Source organism: Tachysurus vachellii, chromosome 1, assembly GCF_030014155.1.
Source record: "Tachysurus vachellii isolate PV-2020 chromosome 1, HZAU_Pvac_v1, whole genome shotgun sequence".
Taxonomy (NCBI): Eukaryota; Metazoa; Chordata; class Actinopteri; order Siluriformes; family Bagridae; genus Tachysurus; species Tachysurus vachellii.
Genome location: NC_083460.1, coordinates 9,315,060 through 9,334,378, shown reverse-complemented (window position 1 = coordinate 9,334,378; position 19,319 = coordinate 9,315,060). Strand labels below are relative to the sequence as shown.

General features: G+C 38.5%; 1 protein-coding gene across 2 annotated transcripts in view; it reads right to left on the bottom strand.

Annotated features, from left to right (window-relative positions):
• Window positions 1-19,319, bottom strand: part of LOC132846650 (ephrin type-B receptor 1-B) — a 331,052-nt gene that overhangs the window by 115,298 nt on the left and 196,435 nt on the right. The window contains exons 4-5 of one of the 2 annotated variants that reach the window (XM_060871347.1): window positions 11,450-11,605; window positions 10,405-10,500 (exon numbers count right to left, since the gene is read on the bottom strand). In XM_060871347.1, the coding sequence (XP_060727330.1) occupies window positions 10,405-10,500; window positions 11,450-11,605 (252 nt within the window). The remainder of the gene's footprint in view (window positions 1-10,404; window positions 10,501-11,449; window positions 11,606-19,319) is intronic. The other variant, XM_060871355.1, reaches the window with a different exon arrangement.

Below are 19,319 nucleotides of genomic sequence, written 5' to 3'. Positions count from 1 at the left end.
CTGTTAAATAATACATAGTGTTACTGGCATAGATGTGAGTCAAAATAACTTCCTACTGTGCCTCTGACACAGTCATTTCTGCTATGTAAGTGTTGCCTTTAATGGAGTTCTGTACTGTAGGTGTCACCGAATGCAAATCAGCTATTTTGTTCATGCATCTGACAATTTATGGATTTTGGGTGATGTACTGCATTTTGCCTAAAGATTAAAGTATTAGCACCCACCATTAAAGCAACACTCTGTGTCTTTTGCAGCCTGTGATGTTCAGCCTGGTTTCGTTTATAGGTAATTAAAATAAATAAATAAATAAATAAATCATGTACATCCAGAGAAATCCTCATACATCATGCATCCAAAGAAAGTGCTCTTTTAATGTACATCCAGTGTAAGAGTTGTGCACTGTATCCAGGATTTTATTTTCGGGAACAGGGTAGGAAATATCCTAAGCAAAAATCACTTGCATAAATAAATTGCTAATTGCAACACGTTCCTGCAATGAGGGATCATGACAGACAGCAGTCAATTGTCATTTACCATCAATAAGTCTTGCATTTTAGGTGTAGAAAACAAAATGCTTTTAAAACAGTTCCAGTAAAAATGATTCAAATAACATGCTAGTAAATGACACTCTGTACTTAACATCTATACATCTTAACATCTAAGTACTCTGTACTTAACATTGGGGAAGTCGTGGTTTGGGGAAGTCGTGGCCTAATGGTTAGAGAGTTTGACTCCTAACCCTAAGGTTGTGGGTTCGAGTCTCGGGCCGCCCCATCTGAGGTACCCTTGAGCAAGGCACCGAACCCCCACCTGCTCCCTGGGTGCCGCATAAATGGCTGCCCACTGCTCCGGGTGTGTGTTCACAGTGTGTGTGTGTTCACTGCTGTGTGTGTGCACTTTGGATGGGTTACATGCAGAGAACGAATTCTGAGTATGGGTCACCATATGCACTTAGCCGTATGTCGCGTCACTTCACATCTAGTATTTTTACTATTTAATAAGAAATGTATTCTTATTTTTCTTCTTATTATATTTATTATATTCTATTATCTTCCAAAGAGTAGACCAGGCTTTCATTTGAAGTTGTATACTGCATATCTGTGTAACTGAGGAATCAAATCTTGACTTAAATCAAGCATAAAGAAAATGTTATTAAGCAAATGAAGGAACATATTTTTTTGATGTCTGGATGGTTTAACTGCAGTGATGACCTCGTTGACCAAAGCGCATGCGGTTTGGGATGTGATAGTCCACATAGATAGTGGTTAAGGTGTTGGATTACCAATCGGAAGGTTGTTATTTTGATTCCCGCTGCCACGGCTGGGCCCTTGAGCAAGACCCTTAACCCTCAACTGCTCAGATGTATAAAAATGAGATAAAATGTAAGTCGCTCTGGATAAGGTGTCTGCTAAATGTAAATGTTTTCCAGTCTGCAAATCATGTGCGATTTCAGGCACAGTAGTATCCAGAGGTTAAACAGAATGTTGATGCAAGAAATTAAAGGAGATATCTAGAAAGCTACAACATCTCAACACTCTTTACAGTCGTGGTGAGCAGAACAGCATCTCAGGGCCACTCCTGCTTGCAATACTTAGGAAAAATAATGTATATTTCATAGTCTTTTTTCCAATCTTCAGCTGTCCTGTTGTCTCAAATGCCTGTTTTTGTTTTCTGGTCACTGATATTCACTTCTTATTTATTTCTTTTTTCATTTCTCAAGCTAATCGAATTCCCTCCACCCACTCCATCCGTCCGCGACGATCGAGTGAACTGCATTCATCCAATCCAAGATTAATACTATTTATAGCTGCACCCCAACATCCATATTCTATACTCTTGGTTCACACACACCATCTTAATACCATCATCAAGGATAGTGTGGGATTGGATGTGTGCAGGAAGTTATTATAAAGAGGTCAGCGCTCTATAGGCCACAGATATCAGCACCACAATCAGACCGTAATCAGACTCGGCAGCTGCTCGGCATCCGATTAGCCGTCTAACACTGCCGTCTGAGGGTGATTCAATAAATGACTAAATGTCTGGCCCGAATGATTCAGTAGCTTCATTTTATGTGTGTATGTGTGAGGGTGTGTATGCTTGTGCGTGATGCAGAGATGTGTGTATATGTGTGTGTGTGTGATTTTCTATGACAGTGTGAACACTCTGCATATTTGAGAAAGCAGGGAAAAAAGAAGAAGAGCAAGACTAATCTCTTTAACATTGACATGGTTATGATGGAGTATTAACCGGATGCCAACGCAGAAGGATTTAACACACAATAAACTCACAATGCTACTTGCCAAGTGAGTCGCTGTCAGTGTGGTTTGCCTCGATTGGCTTATAATGAAAATTGCTTACCTCACTGCCCTCACAATAACCATCTGACACCAGCATTGTTCAGACTAACACTCCCACACCTCCTATCTGTCTCTCTTTGTCCTACTCTCTGTCACCAAATCCCCAGGCTTTGCTCACGCTCTTGTATCTTTGGTTTACGATTGTGTAAAGAGCCCCCAGAGACCCAGAATAATACTGATCAGTATCAAAGCGTGTATGCATATTACTCTGTACCCGTGTCTGAATGTACGTGTGTTTATGTGTGTTCTGTGTTTGTGTGCAGTTAGGGTTGTGGGTCTCTTTCCGTTCTGCTCAGCTCAGCTCATCCCTGGATAACTGGGGGAAAATTGGCCCGAGGAAGATTACGCTCTATCTGCTGCTACAAGGCGTCCATCGCAGGGCAATGCACCGAGGCAATTTGGCTCTCGGCTGCAACGGGGAAATTGCAGAGTATATACAATTTCATAGTGTTTTATCCCATCAAATATTCAGCAATCCCCAAATCATTGATTGGCCTCAAAGTCAAACTGTGCTAATGGTGGTGATTTCAGATGTGAAATTCCCAGCTCAGACATGTTGCTTGTCTAATTATCGAGCATCAATGAATAGGAAAAATGAAACGAACACGAATCCAGTCTCACAACCTTTAATATCACTTTCACATAATATCACATAGGTCTACACGCCACCTATGTAAGCTCTTGACGGTAAACGACATACTCCTATATTAAAAAGTATGCAGGATTATACCCACCGTCAGTTTTAATTGGGGTTCATTTTGTTTAATCGCTTTACGACTGTACCTTATCACAACCAACACAATAACTACAAGGTAAGCAAGGCTCAAGTCTTCAATAAAAATGTCAAAATACAAAGGGCAGTTCTCACTGTAAACATCCGAATGATGATGTTCAATGCCATACCAAGAACTTTCCCAAAGGGGGCTCTATTTCACTGTCCAGTAAGACATGATATGTTTCTTTTAAATTTAAATTTTAAATCAAGAAAACTCACCTGTCTGTAAACCAGAGAAGAGAGAAAAATAAAGATACGCAAACGAGGAATCCGGACTATAGTGAGTGGTGGAGATAATTTAATAAAGGAATAACTGAGGATAGCAATTATTTAGCTAACTTTCTTGGTACTCTCAGAATAACAGAGCTTAAAAAAATAGTATGAATTTGTCATTTTTTTTCGTCTCACGCAATGAAAGAATGGCACGTCTGCTGATCGAAAATCACTCGGTTTAAATTCCTCACAATAAAGCTGACCTGTTTTGACAGACTTTGTATCAAATCCAATATTCTGTTGTACAAAGCTGCACAAATTGTTGCTGTATAATTAATTTATAATTATAACAATTATAATGAACTTTGTATGTGTGTTTGTGCAACTGTGTTTTTTAGATTGTGTGAGTATGTGTGTGTGTGTGTGTGTGTGTGTGTGTGTGTGTGTGTGAGAGAGAGAGAGAGAGAGAGAGAGAGAGCAGCTGTGCACAATACAGACTCAGTTGAAAGCAGTGGCTGCAGCTAGAGGATTAGCAAAGCAATTACAGTGGCTTAAAGTCTGTTTACTGCATCTGTACCTGCAACTCTGCCGTGTGTGTATGCGTTATGAGCTTAGCAAGGACGTGCGCTTGGTGGAACTCTCTCTCTGAGAGAACTATTGAGCTACGTATAGATTTTATCCAGACAGTGGCTCAGATTGGGCTGATTCATGTTTCACTTTTAAATTCAACTCATTATTGTATGTGTGTATGTGTGTTTTAGAGAGAGAAAGAGATGATGCATTGCAGTAGAAAATAATTCATTTATGGCAGTATTTGTTTTTCTTCGTATCTGGTTGTAAATGCACTTCAAAAACATTCTCATTTTCTCTCCTATTTCGTCTCACAGCAAGTAACTGATCCTGACCCTGAGCTCTGGCATGACGTCCAAGAAGTCGACTCAGTCTCACATCTAACATGCTGGATCCATGGCATGAGAAATGACATGATTGCCAAATCAACACCACTTTTAAAAATTTCCCCCCAGAGGTCTTTTTAAGCATATTTTAGCAATATTTTGAGTCTGGTTCCTCTTGAGGTTGCTTCCTCGTATCATCTCAGCTCATTAGGAATAGATATTAGAAATAAATAGTCATTTCATTTCAAACTTTACAATGTTTATTCGGTTTCTATGCTTCTATAAAGTTGCCCTGAGAAAATGTCAATTATTAAAAGCGCTATACGATAAATTAAATATCCAATTGTTGGAACTCTTTAACTTACATACATACATACATACATACATACACATTCACAGCCACTTTATTTGCAGCACCGATGCACCTCATCCTTCAAATGAATATCCAATCAACCAGTCATGTGGCAGAAACACAATGCAATCAATCAATAAGATCATGCAGATACAAGTCAAGTGCTTCAGATAATCTTCAGCCTATTCTGCTAAATGCAGAAGCTTTGCATTACATTCGCTTAATGTCATTTGAATTCGACTGGGAAATGGCTTATACTTCTGATTAATAAATAAAGTGTTAGTTTTCCATTTCAGACAATACTACTCTTCTAAAATTCATACGCTGTACAGTAAAGATGTGTGTTGTGTGTTCAGAGATGCTTTTCTGCTCAGTTAGAAAAGAAATATAAAGCAAATATAAAATTCCTAAGCTAGGTGAGGTGCGAAGTGTCAGAGGTGTTAAACCTATTACTTGCCATTGAAAAAAAAAATCACAGACTTCATATTTTCTTGATTGAAATTGATTGTAGATACAGGGGTGTTAAAACAATAAAGAAAGTTTTGATAAAATTTAAAAAGGCAGATATTTTGAGATATGAGATTTTCTTGTGAAAATACGACAAGAAAATACAAGGGAAAATTTCGGTTATTGCAGGGTTGAATGGAATTTCCATTAAAGAGAAAGATGTTCACGGTGTAAGTGGATTCTGTAATCTACAGCACATTGAACAAATCAATATAAAATATAACTTACAAAAAAAAAAAATGAAAAAAAAAAAATGAAAACCAGAGGTACTAGAAGTTTATAAGGGAGTTTAAATGGGAAACAGAGATATTAAAACATCTTTTAAAGGAATACATCACAACCCTTCAAGCTTTTAAATAAAAGTTAAAATCAGCTTTATTATCTGCATCATACTGTATTAACACACACCATCTGCTATAGCATGGCTCTATCAGGAGATGGTCTGAGGGTCTGGGACTGAAAAAAAAAAATATGATTAAAACAATATGATAACTTTAATTATTTCTGAATCCTACTGACCGACACAGTGTAAATTTCCGAGGGAATAATTTGGGCTGTGATGAATGCTCTAGACTATTTACGCCAGTCTCAGTGACTCGGTCTCCCATGGAGAGGAATAGATATAGACCAGGGAGAAGCATATGGTCCTCCAGGGAAAAAAAAAGAGAGAGAGTGAAAGAAAGAGAAAGAGAGAGAGAGAGGTTGCCTTAAAGAATGAGAGCGCATCAATCAGTGGGGGGAGTGAAAAGAAATGGAAGTATAAAGGGGTGTCTCTCTGTGTGTGTGTGTGTGTGTGTGTGTGTGTGTGTCAGGCCAATGGTTGGCTAGTGCTAAGCTGAGTAGTCAGGCTCCAGAACCCTGCTGATACACTTCCTGCTCCCCTATCCATCACTGCCCTAATCAGGCTCGTTTCAAAAACTCTCTCTCCCTCTCTCTCCCTCTGTCTCTCTCTCTCTCTCTCTCTCTCTCTCTCTCTCTCTCTCTCACACACACACACACACAAACACACACACAGGTCTCTTACATACAATCTTTTCACAGCAGGCTCTGCAAAGGAAGAGAGAAAAGGTGTATACCAGTCTCAAGGTATTTGTGAAAAAGGACAGAGCACAAGGGAGAATGGAATAGGAAGTTAGGTTGCCAATGTCATTGTTTTCCTAAATAATAATAATAATAATAATAATAATAATAATAATAATAATAATAATAATAATAATAATAATAGGGTCAAGGTGGCTTATGGTTAGCATATTTGTCTTGCACCTAGAAGGTTGAACAAGGTTTGCATATTCTCCCTGGCTTCTGTAGTTTCCTCTGGGTACTCTGGTTTTCTCCCTCAGTCAACAAACCATCATTTTAGGCTTGTATTAACTCTACATTGTCCAGCTGTGTGTGTTTGTGTGCGTGCGTTTGTGTGAGATTGTGCCCTAACACACACCCACTCACACACCTTGTTCCCCGAGGTCCGTGGGATAGACTCCAGGTTCCACATGACCCTGTAGAGGATAAGCGGTACAAAAAATGGATGGGATAATAATAATGTATTATTTATCTGGTGCCTTTCTCAAACCCAAGGTCATCAGGATGATAAATAATTCTTAAGCACACATGGTGCATGTGGAGGGAATACACTAGATCAGGGACATCAGTCCATCAGAGAGCACAACCCAGACATGTATTCACAGCTAAGTGTAATTTGGTGTAGCCAATATAATTACCACTGTGTTTTGTACAAGACAACAGAGAACCCAGAGGAAACCCATGCAAATGAGGACCGAAGATCTTGCGCGTACAATGGAACTGAGTCATTATGATATACCATACTCATGATTTTGAGTTTTAGGATTTTGTGGGGGTTATGTTCTCAGTTTTCTCCTGTTTTTCTAACTCAAGACCTGGCAACCCTTGCAAGAATATGTGGGAATAGACTTCAAGCAAGTCAACAGAGAGAATCAAAACTCCTGCAAGCAATGAGTCTACATAAATAAATAAAACCGAATGAATCAATGCAAGATAAAAACACAATGATATACTGCAATTTCCTCAGAGGGTGAATCAAATCAAGCGACATGTTCAATAACTTAACACCATCTAAACAAATACTTCAATTCAAAACAAAGTCATTTTCCATCCTTGGCTAGGGTCTTATTACTAAAATCTTCCCGACTGCAAGAATAAGAGCCTCGGGAGCTAAACTCATGAGAATAAAATCTATATGATTTTATGGGAACCTGAAGGCTAATGCCAGTAGTGTGACTTCTTCTCTATTGTACATCAATAGAGTGTTCATTTAAATCCTATTAGCATTGATGGCAAATTAGCTTTCGACTCTGTGTTCAAAACATTTGTATCAATACAGCATTAATGCCTTTTCAATTTCAATAATTTATTTCTGCTTATTTCATACTGCTCACTCAGAAAGACTCGGTTTCTTATAGGAAAATGATATTGTGTTCTCGATGATGTTGCGAGAACACAATAACCATCGTAGCTAGTCTTGTTAGCAGATTCCTGCAGCAAATAGGTGTACAGCGTGTAACACACCACCCTGCTCAGATCCACCTGACTTGCATATCAAAGCTATCCCTCAGGGTGCAAGCAAGAGTAAAAAAAGAATTTCTGTTGTGTATGCGTTATCATTTTCATCATGTGCCTGCACCAATCTCGGCAGCCCTGCAGCGCTGCAGTAACGGCTTCAATCTTTCATTCATAACCAAGAAAAAAGAGATAGAGAGAGAAATCCATCTAGTTTTATCATGAAAGAAGATTCACAAAAAAAAAAAAAAAAAACGAAAAAAAAAAAAAATTTTGGCCTACATACCATGCTCCATTTCCCTCCATCCCTGCCCAGTGGCTACTAAACACATGTGGGAGGAGCTATTGTAACAGAACAGTGCATCAATCACTCCTCGCCAACTAATCCCTTTCCATCAAACAAGAGAAACAGGTGATTTATATGTGTTTGGATAGCTGTAAATGAATTTGCTTTTACAGCCATAGTTCTCACACCAAAGTCTCTCAGGATTGCAGCCTCCCGGGAGACAGAGGTGATATTCTGGTCTGTACTAATACTTTGCCGAACATGTCTCTCCAACTACTCCTCCCTCGTAGATCTTCCAGATGCTTTGGCAAGAAACTGACCCACTTCTGTGAAGAGTTGCTCCAGAGGCGAGTGCTACTCGATCACACTAATGACACAAGGCTCTAAGTGACCTACATGTGGGCTGTGGGCTGTGGGCAGTGGCACACCGCCAGTAGTGCCTTTCAATAAAGCGGACTGCTGGTTTAAACCAACATTTTAATCAAGCCCGCAGGGACATGCCTTCCAGTTCATGTCTTACTTTTTTATGGCTTTATGTTTGCTACAGTGAAACCCTCAGGACAAAGCCTTAACATTCCTCTACTACCAAACTTCTCGATTCCGACATCTGGGACTCTGCAGACATCTGGGTCTACATCTTTTGCCCTTATATCCTTAGGACTTGTCTAGTGTAACCGTAGGAACTAGCAGACCTCTGGGATTTGCAATTTATTATGCATTTTTGTTATGTTTTCATGTGGTGCATAATGAACTTCTCAATGAAAATCATCAGCTAACCTCTACAGCTGGTACAGATTTCATCCTTCTACTGGCATAGTTTACAATTCTGACTTTTGGAACTCACTCCAGAAGTAGTCCATGCTTGTGTACTTATATCCTTTAAAGAAGTAGGACCTACTGTAAAGGTCTTCATGTTGTGTCCAGTGTAAGCGTAAGTAAATACTATCAGATACAGAGCTTCTAACAAGTGCTAGTTTCATCATTCGTCTACTACTCTTTTGGTTCATCATATAGTCTTGCTCGAGATGTCAGGAAACATCATCCACAATCAACAATAGCTCCGAACATATCTGAAACAGATTACTAATAAATAGCATGAATAGCATATTTTCCATTTCTTTTTTTTTACATCAAGCCTTAACATTTATTCTTCTCCATTCACCTTATATACATTTTAACTTAAGATACTTTTTCATGCGTGTTGAATCTTTAAGTATTCACATTTTCTGGTTTAGTAATGTACACTAAAGGCTTGTTCAATAATGTATTCAAAATATCCATAATTTTCTGTTTCCAAGTACACCTCAGAAAAGTCATGAGTTTCCTACAGCTTTTAATGTATGCTAACAGCTAGAACCAAACAGTGCTCTTGAGTAGCACAATCAGCTAAGAAGCTGCTTTGACAAATGTAGACTTGGCTTTTACTTCTGTAAAATGGATTTGATGTCCAGTCATGACAAGACTACAGTACTCACTGCTGTGGGACGAGTCTTAAGGGACCCTAGAAAAATGTATGTTTTGCATGAAGGCTTTTGGTCAAACAGGCCTTTGAATTTGACAAGTGATAGTCAAAGTATAAAAGAGATGTGGCCAATGTAATGTAGTATGCAGTTATCCAAGCAGCCAATAATGTGTCAGCAGCACAATATATAAACTCATGCAGAGAGGTCAAGAGTGTCACATAATGCCCACATTAAACATCAGAATGAAGAAAAAGTGTGATCTCTGTGACATGGTTGTTGGTGACAGATGGGCCGGTTTGAGTACTTAATGAATTGCTGATGTCCTGAGATTTTCACACAACAGTTTGTAGAGAATGGTGTGACAAACAAACAAAAGGATGAAGTGAGTGACAGTTGTCTGGATGAAGATGTCTTGTTGATAACAGGAATGATGAAGAGGAAAATGGACAGATTGGTTCAAGCTTCCAGGAAGGATATAATAACTCAAATAATCACTTTTTACAACTATGGTGAGCAGGAAAGCATTTCAGCATGCACGAAACAATTAACCTTGTTTTGGATAAGCTAAAACCAGTGGCGTTGCGAGGGTGGGGCTTTGGGGGCTTAAGCCCCTCATGTACTGAAAAAAAAGCTTTTGAAGACTGAAAACATTTTACACCACAAACATAGCACAAGATTTATCAGTAAAAGAAACCTGTCTGTCCATTAGCAGTTATTTTGCATGTTCATTCTGCTATATGCAGTTTTAAAACGTAAATGTCAAGCTACTCCTGTCAGCTGGTGGCACTATTCTTAGTATATTGGACAGTTGTCATTCATTAATTCATTCATTGGAAGAGTTGGGGAGGTAATAATAATGCAAATGTTGGTGAGTCATAGTCTTAGGGGCCCCTCATCCCTTCCAACCCTAGCAACGCCCCTGGCTACAACAACAGAAAATCACAGAGAACAGCAACCTGAAGCTATCATGGGCATAGACTACACAAAACTAAACAGTTGAAGAAAGTTGAAGATCACCTGGTCTTCTTCCAGTCTTTAGCTCTCCAGTTTTGGTGAGTCTGTGCCAGTGATTGTCAGCTTCAGATTCCTGTTCTTGGCTGATAGGAGTGGAACCTGATGGTGGATGATGGGTGTTTAACATAGGTAAGCTAGGTCAGGGGTGGACAAATCACTATGCTGATAACCAGGACATGCAGGAGTTTGTAGTACAGTATACATCTATAGAGTAAATATCTTTTATGTGTGATGTGAGAAGAGAATCGTCAACAGCGTGTTGACATTCATACAAAGATTCCAATACAATGTGAAACTTCATAAACATTGTTGGAAGAGAATAATTGAATGGCTAAACAGGCTTCTAATTCCCATGAGAATTAAATTAGTTTCTATTAGTCTGCATTAATACACTTAAATATGAAATTTGCTTACTGTATTCTATTAAATTAGACTAGCTACCAATTGTAAATAAGTGAAACTAGTGAATTGGTCTGGCAACCAAAACATGTGACTAGTGAGCACACTGGAGTTTTCACCTGCTAGTACACCTATATAGGTCATAATAATTGTTTGATTACCTGACAAAGATTGGGAATGGGGCAGATTAAAGACATCTGCAATCTGTACAAACAGGAGTGCATTCCTTACTGGAATGGGAAATGCTAGTTTTTAACAACATGGTGACTAGCATTTTCACAACTCTAAATAAACTTTTTAAGCTATTATCATCTGAAATCCAGTGGTGGAAGGAAGTAATTGGGAGAATCCACTGATAGTGAAAACTATTCTCACAAGCCAGACCTCTAGCTTTCCCGAGAGAGTCTGAGATATCTCCTTGCTAAACTTGGCTCAAAGAATCGCTCAGGTGGAAACTAGCACTGTGCAGTTACTCCTAGTCCTTTATTATTTTCCCAGATCAAATCTGATCCATAGTCTGATGTGTTAGAATAAGGAAAACACAACCCTTCATTTCCAGAACTAGAATCAGGATACGTTGGTACTCCAAGGGCCCATTTGTATCTACTATACAGCATTCCTGTGTGAATATGTGTGTGTTTGGACTCACTAGTGCAGGGCATGTCTGGCAGGTCTCCATCTGCTCTGTAGTAGCCATTTCTGCACACGCAAATGGTGGAGGCCTCAGATGTGGACCTGCTGTTGGGAGGACACTGCAGGCACAGTCCTGTGCCCTGCATGGACTTAAACGTACCGGGAGGACATGCTGTGAAAAAAAGAGACAATAAGAAGAATGTAGTGTTAGATCATAACCAACACAGCTGAAAATAGCTCAGAAATACCTTCACTCACATCAGTGAACAACACAATTGAGAAAAGCTGAGCTATGAAAAATATTAAAGCTATTCTTTGCTAGGTTGCGCTAGCTCCTAAGTCTATCATAGCCTCTGTTCTATAGTGTAATGGATGAAATTTACTATTTAACTATGAATAATTCTTCTGCAGACCCAGATGACACCTTTTCATCCAGTTTTTCAAATGCTAGCCTAGAAATCTAAGCAACGCTGTATGTAGCTCTTCTTGTTCAATGTTTTTTTAGAGCATATAAAAACCACTAGAACTGGTTAGAACTGAAAAAAGTTTGATTTCTAAATTAAATGTAAAAATAAGCTGGATTCTTGGGACACAGTGTGTGAGAATCACTTAGTACTGATTGACCGAAAGCATATAAATCCATGTCTGAGATCTATTTCAGCTGAAATTTTTCAAGAGTAAGAGACAATCAAATGAATGCTTTATTGTATTATCCCTTGTTAAACTAGACATGTCTGCTTCAGTGTGACTGCTAACCACTTAGTTAGGTCAATATGCTGCGATACAATGGCACTCACTTTGTATCTGTGTCTGTGTAGGGCTTCAGATATTCACATCTGAGTCTGAAATTAAACTCAATACTTTTTTCTTTACCCTCTACTGTGTGGTTTGACCTGCCAGACCTTTGTTGTCAAACTTTATTAAATCTGTCCGCATTTGTGGCAAACTTTTTTTTTTTTTTTTTGGTTTGCTGAAAACTGTCTAAATATGTCACCATGCAGAGAATTTTTATTAGCTGACAGTTCTTTTAACAATCTTGGGTACGTTTTGATTGCAAGTTTCATTCCTGGCATCTTGTTCACACTCGCATGGACTCACGGTTGCACCCAGTTGTGATGCACTTTACTCTCAACCGACTGGCATGTGAACCATTTTGTCAAAGCCGTCTAAGGGTATTGTGGTAGAGTATTTGTGCATTATCTCTTTGTGTATAATTGATCTATATTTATTTACATTTCTACAGATAAATTTAGGTACAAACTAGGCTAGCTGTTATAAATTTTAGGCAAGACCTAATCTTAGTAGCCCCGTGAGCCATCTTATATAAGCAGATACCATGATATTCAATCCCTTGTAGACAGACTCAAAGTACTGAGCCTATATAAGTGCAAACAGAGATAACAGATTCAACATCTGATATGACTGAAACACAGGCTAAAGTGATAGCGGCCTCCAAGGACCTTGCTGGAATAGATTTGAACACGGGGCTAGCTTTGCTCGTCAAAGTTAAGATAAAAGGCTAGACATTAAGGACTAAAGGTTTAAGAGGAAGAGAGACAGAAGGAAAAAAACTCAAAAGACACCCAAGGAGAGAGACAAAATCTGTCTGTGTAACCGTTTAAATTACTGCAATGAGAGAAGCAACCGATTTAGCAAAGAAAGTGGCTTATTTCTTTTCTATATTTGAAAATTTGTTGAAACTGAAAATAGAGATGTATTACATTTAGGAAATTATAACAGCAGAACAATTTTCGCTGGGTTATTAAAATAAATATTACCTCTCTGCAATTTGGCTTGAATTTAACTAATATGGGAGGTGAGGGAGAATTAGGTGTTCTGCACACAACCCCAAACAGCTGCACTCATCTGGAACACTGGCTAATTAATGCGCTATTATGTTGGCAACAAACGACTGTCAAAACCTAATGTCTCCCCAAAACTAAATTTTAGCAATTATCAAATGATACCATCCCAATATTGTGTATTACCGTGTGCTCCTCATGCATATGCACCACTTCTCATTAATATGCATTACATGGCACACATGGGAGGGGCGTGTATGATTAATATGTTAATTATATCACTTGGCACATCTATTTGCACATTTGCATGCAGAGATGGATTGAGAGAGATAGAGAATAAACAAAAAAAGGAAAAAAGAGTGACCGCAAAAGATGGATCGCAATCTCACAAATCCAACACGGCAAAAGAGGAAGGAGTATTGTTCTCCTGTTTTAATAAGAGAGGACAGGGAAAACTCATCCCTCTTGCTCAGTCCTCTCGGTGATGGAGAGTTTGTATGCCCTCCCCGAAAGCCTTTTTGAGATTTAATTAAACATTTTATGCCTCATTAACACAAAAAGATATGCAGAGTTCTGAGGGCAGATCAAATTTTATTAGACAATTAAATATTTAACTGTCCTTTAGCCCCACTGTGCAGAAAGCATCTTTATCAACTTCAAGAGCACAAGAAGACATTTATACATCCATTTTCCAGCCTGGTGAACAAAGCAGCTTCAGAACATTATGTGCCATCATGTACAATAGACTTAAAGGCAGGTGAGGAGATGACCTGGAAAAAAGTAACAATCATTGCTTTAAAAAAAAACAGGATAAAGTAGAGTACTGTATTATTATTATTATTATTATTATTATTATTATTATTATTATTATTATTATTATTATTATCTATCTGTCACGAACACAGGATAAAAGGGACCCAAACGCAGGATGGCAAAAATAACAGGGTTTAATAACGAAAAACATGAAACATAACACAGACTAGACCAGACAAAAACAACAGTTGATGCCATGCTGCACAAGGCAACGTGGCACAGTTAAATACAAAAGACAATGAGACACAATTAGGAACAGGTGTGGAGACAGGGAGGGGCAGACGAAGGCGGGGCAGACCCATGACGAGGAACGTAAACAAAGGCACATGGCCAAGAGTCCGGGCTGAGTCCTGACACTATCTATCTATCTATCTATCTATCTATCTATCTATCTATCTATCTATCTATCTATCTATCTATCTATCTATCTATTTCTTGTTTTTTTTCTTTGTTTACTTTGTTTGCATTTATTTATTGCATTTCTCTAATAATTGATTAGCATATTTATAGTGCAAAAGTTTGTGCACCTGTCCTTCACTCCAACCATCTCCTATAATTATGTATCATTCGTTCTATTCTTTTCCACAAATTTCCCCTACACTTCTCTGAAAAACGTGTCCATTTCAGAACGATCCTTAGACCTCCAAGCACTGCATGACTGAACTAAAACCAAATGTGTTCATTATGCCTAATACAGTGACTTTTCTCTACCTAAGAAACTTTAGGTTTCTATAAGAAAATATAAGTACAGAAACTTAGACACATTTAGAAAAGTCCTTTTACAAAGCCCTGACACTACAATACTTCAACCATTTGATAGGAAAGAGAGAGAGAGAGAGAGAGAGAGAGAGAGAGAGAGGGAGAGACAGAACGCATATTCCCCAGTTCCAAAACCAGTCACGACATATTGAGAAAGGATTTTTTAGTAATTGCCATCATACACTTAAGTAAAACACAGTCATGTAACATATCAATACATAGGAAAAAAAGCAAGCTATGCAAATTTCTTCTTCAGAATAAATGTAATATAGTACTGAGAAATCATTACATTATTTTCTTTAAAACTGCAAGAATATCGTCGCTGTCGGGCGGAAACCTCGTATGTCCAAATTTGGTCAATTTCATATTTTTTCACATATTGATGCTATTGGTCAGTCCCCACGTGGGTCTGTTATTTTTACAAGTTATTAACCAATCTAAAGTCTTGAAAATAGCTTGAGCACAAATCTCATAACTCCATTGGACACTTCAACTGTCCACCTCTTCCTCACTCCGCGGGAGAGCTTCGCGGCATATTTCTCCTCAAGAAGAGTCGCAACGAATCAACACGTCTTCTGAGGTAAATGTCTTCAAAACACTGGGCTCAAAGAAAAAAATATCTTGACCCCCGCTAGTTCTGGTGCTCGTCTGAGGACAGAAATTTAGAGCAAGACAATCCACTGCAATGCGGACTAAACCCTGTGCACTGCAGATAAGGTACGGCGTTTTTTTAGTTTCCTGAAAAATAACGGTTTTGGAGATACGAGGATTCCGCCTGACAGCGACGATATGCTTTATTAAAAAAAAGGTAAAAATATCTTATTTCTCTGAATCCTTTGCTAATTAATAGGAAGACTGTATTATTATACATTATACTGTATAATGGTAAGTTTACAGGTTGTAAAATCTGACATTTATCTATCTGACGTTCTAACATATAGTTTGTCAGGCGGGAAAGTGTCATAATGCAGCATTAACTTAGGTGTCGACGTCTAAATTGAAGTTTTTATGACCACTGACACCTAGTGAAATAAGCCTTTCGAAATATTTATTTAGGTTTAAAGTTGTCATGAAAAGCTTCTACAGGGTTTATGTAGCTCTTCGAACACGTTTGTCTTAAAAGGCTGTGCTATTGCACCCTTATGTCCTATAAGGCAGGATTTATGTCCCTTCTTTGTCTGTATTGTGTGTTCAATCAGTCATTCTCTCCCCATTATCCCAGCGAAAATGTACAAACACACCGCACTCAGGACAAATATCACCCTCGGCTCCCTCTCAGGTTGATGTACACACACCGCCTGGAGCATTTGCCATCTAAGAGGCGTTTCTTTCTACAATGAACCATTTAAATCAGAAATGTATGGAGTTCATATACATCTATATTGTTTTTTTTTTGTGTTCTGATTACCTAGCTGCCTAGATGAGTCAGTTAACAAATAACACATCATTATTATAGGTTTATTCTTAGCTCAACAAATCACCCAAGAACCTTCTGGAAACTTATGTGATTATTTTACACCGGGCATGTTTACTGCAATCTGAATCCGAGTGTGAATGTGTCCAGCATTGGTCTGAAACCCTGGTGCATTTGCGTTTATCTTCCATAATCACAAAGGTGCATGGTAAACTAAGCATAATTGTGGTGTTATTATGTGTAGTAAGACTTCTCACCACTTCTGTGTCTCACAGCGTTCCCCTGCCACTCATGATACGTGTTTGTTGTGGCCATTAATGAAGTCATTCTTGGCTAAAGCACACGCAGAGGTTACTTTGCTTCCTGAACAAGTGCAAACCCGAGTACAAGTTGTGTTCACATTTACAGAAATTACAGCAGAGTTGCAGTGCAACCTGAACTCACACAACCTCCTATAGGTATCTCAGGGGGTTGGTACCATAGTGCACTTCCCAGTCCACATGACAGCTTTCACATTAGCACATTATTCATGCAAATCGTGCTGTTTTGGAATAAACTGCCACTGTGAAAGCTTCCTTAGATAAGAGAAAACTGAGCAAGTTGGAGCTATCTATGCTGACGATTATTAGCAGTCGTATAACTGCACACAGTCTCCTGAGGCACAGCTGGTCTGGGCTACATCTAATTTACATAAAATTAAATCGACCTCAATGTTTTTCACAGTGCCGCTATGAACGAGGCTGCTTCTCGTTGCTCGCCATGCGACAATCCTTTGCTCATTCTTCCTACCAGATATTAATGAACGGGTACAAAATATTGGACCTACCATAAGCCAATACTGTGGAACTCACGAAGAGAAAAGGAAACCGAGAAACAGAAGTGAGAATAACAAGCAAAAATTTTGAGAAACATTTGGTTCACAACGCTGCCCACTACACACTAAACACACACTACACACACTGATGACAGAATGTGTGGGCAGTGTGGTGGGGGATGACAGATAGCTCTTGACCCTGCCCAACTGATGCTAATGCCACCTTCTGCTTCTGCAACATACACAAGCACACAGAAACACACAGAAAAACACAGCACTGGATCCCAAATACACAACATTTTCAAACGTTTTTCAGCTCACAAAACAGGATTATATATCGGCTATGCAACAATATAGACCGCTGCTAAACGAGCTAGACAGAGAACCATGCCGCAGGAGAAGAGATAGAGAAGAGAGAAATGTGCGCATGATGCTGGACATAAAACATACTGTATGATGGAGAGAGGATACATATTTCAAAAAAAGATTTTTTTTAACTAGCTATTGATTTTATAGATATCTCTCAATACGAATGGGTTTGGACATAGCTAAGTGAACATACTAGTCAAAAAGTCTAGATAAAATGATGAATAAATATCACGACCATATGCGATCAAAACTAAACTATGGAGTTGTTCCCTTTTTGCTGCTGTAATAACCTTCACACAACCTGAGCAAGATTTTTACTAGATTTTGGAGCATGGCTATGTGGATTTTTCTCATTTAGCCACAAGAACATTAGTGAGGTCAGACAGAGATATCTGGTGGTGAGGCATGGAGTGCAGTCAGCTTTCCAATTTATCCCAAATTTATTCAGTAGGGTTGAGGTCAGGGCTCGTGTTTTTCCACATCAGCTTTGGTAGATCATGTCTGCATAGAGCTTGCTTTGTGCACAGGGGCATTGTCGTGCTTAAACAGGTTTGAGGTACTTTTAGGTCAATTTTGGTGAACTTTAATGGAAATGTTAATACTACAGCATACAAAGACGTTTTACACAATCGTGTGCTTCAAAGTGATGGTCAGCTGCCACTAGAATTTAGACTTACAGAGTAACATTATAACTTGATAGTAAAAACTAATAATGAGTAATGAAGTCATTATAATAAGATGAAATACTGGAAAAACAAGTTACAACCCCAATGAACACTTCTGGCGTTTACGTACTTTTAAGCATGCAACGTTATTTTTACTTTCTAACTTTTAGCATACTGCTTGTTTTATTTTCCTTCACATTCAGCCAGACCTTTTGTGAAAATCTACATCATTAGAGATCGTCGAGTCATACGCATCACCGTTCCGTTAGATCCTGAATGGGACGCTGCTTTTTCACGAAAAGGTTTCCGTCACAAGTGATTCCAAATGATGCTGATTACAGGTGGTTATGATGCTAAGTGATCATAGATAGTAATGTGAGGTAGCACATTTCTTCTTCCATTACCTCAACGTTTACCTTGGGGAAATGCTTTATTTTTTATATCCTGCAATCTTTCTCCACTTCCTTGAATGGTATTTTCAACCAGATAAATGTGATCCATGTTTGGTCAGACTGCTAGTTTAGCTGAGAAGGCATTAAAAGAGTGCAGCTTCCAGGTGCCCCCTGTATCTCTGTAGCCGGGGGGGTCAAAATCATAAATATTCCAAATAAACCGGAGGTGCTGGCACATCTGCTCGGATTCTAATGGGACTTTAAATGAGTGCTTTATTAAAGGCAGGTGCACTTTGACCTTGGTTTTTCTCGTCTGCCCAAGTGATCTCACGCAGCAGTTCTGTTCGCTCTGACTTAATGCTGTGATAATGTGTTAATACTGAGTGCGTAATTGCTCTATTTGACTTCTGCAATAAGTAGGTCTTAATTGTGTTTGCACTGTGTTTGAGCAAGTCATTAACATACCGAAAGAAACGGTTTACCACTTAATCGACTAAATAGATCTCGATGGATCAAAACCTCTTTACTTTTTTCGACATACATTAATCAATCCTTTTTTTTTTTTTTTTATCAGACACTAAACGTCATTGGCAGACAGGCAACACTGAAGTCTTACAGATATTCGGTTTAATTCAGTTGTAATTGTATAGTTTTTTAACTACTGACATTGTTACAAAGCTGATTTACAGAACTATATAAATTCAGTATATAAACCATACATTTTAAATCTATCCCTAATGAGCATCATCATCTTGGTGACACCAGAGAGTGTGATTATAAATTGTTTCCCATCTATAACCATGTACTATATTGTACAAAAAAAAAAAAAAAAAAAAAAGGCAATTCTAAACCAGGAAA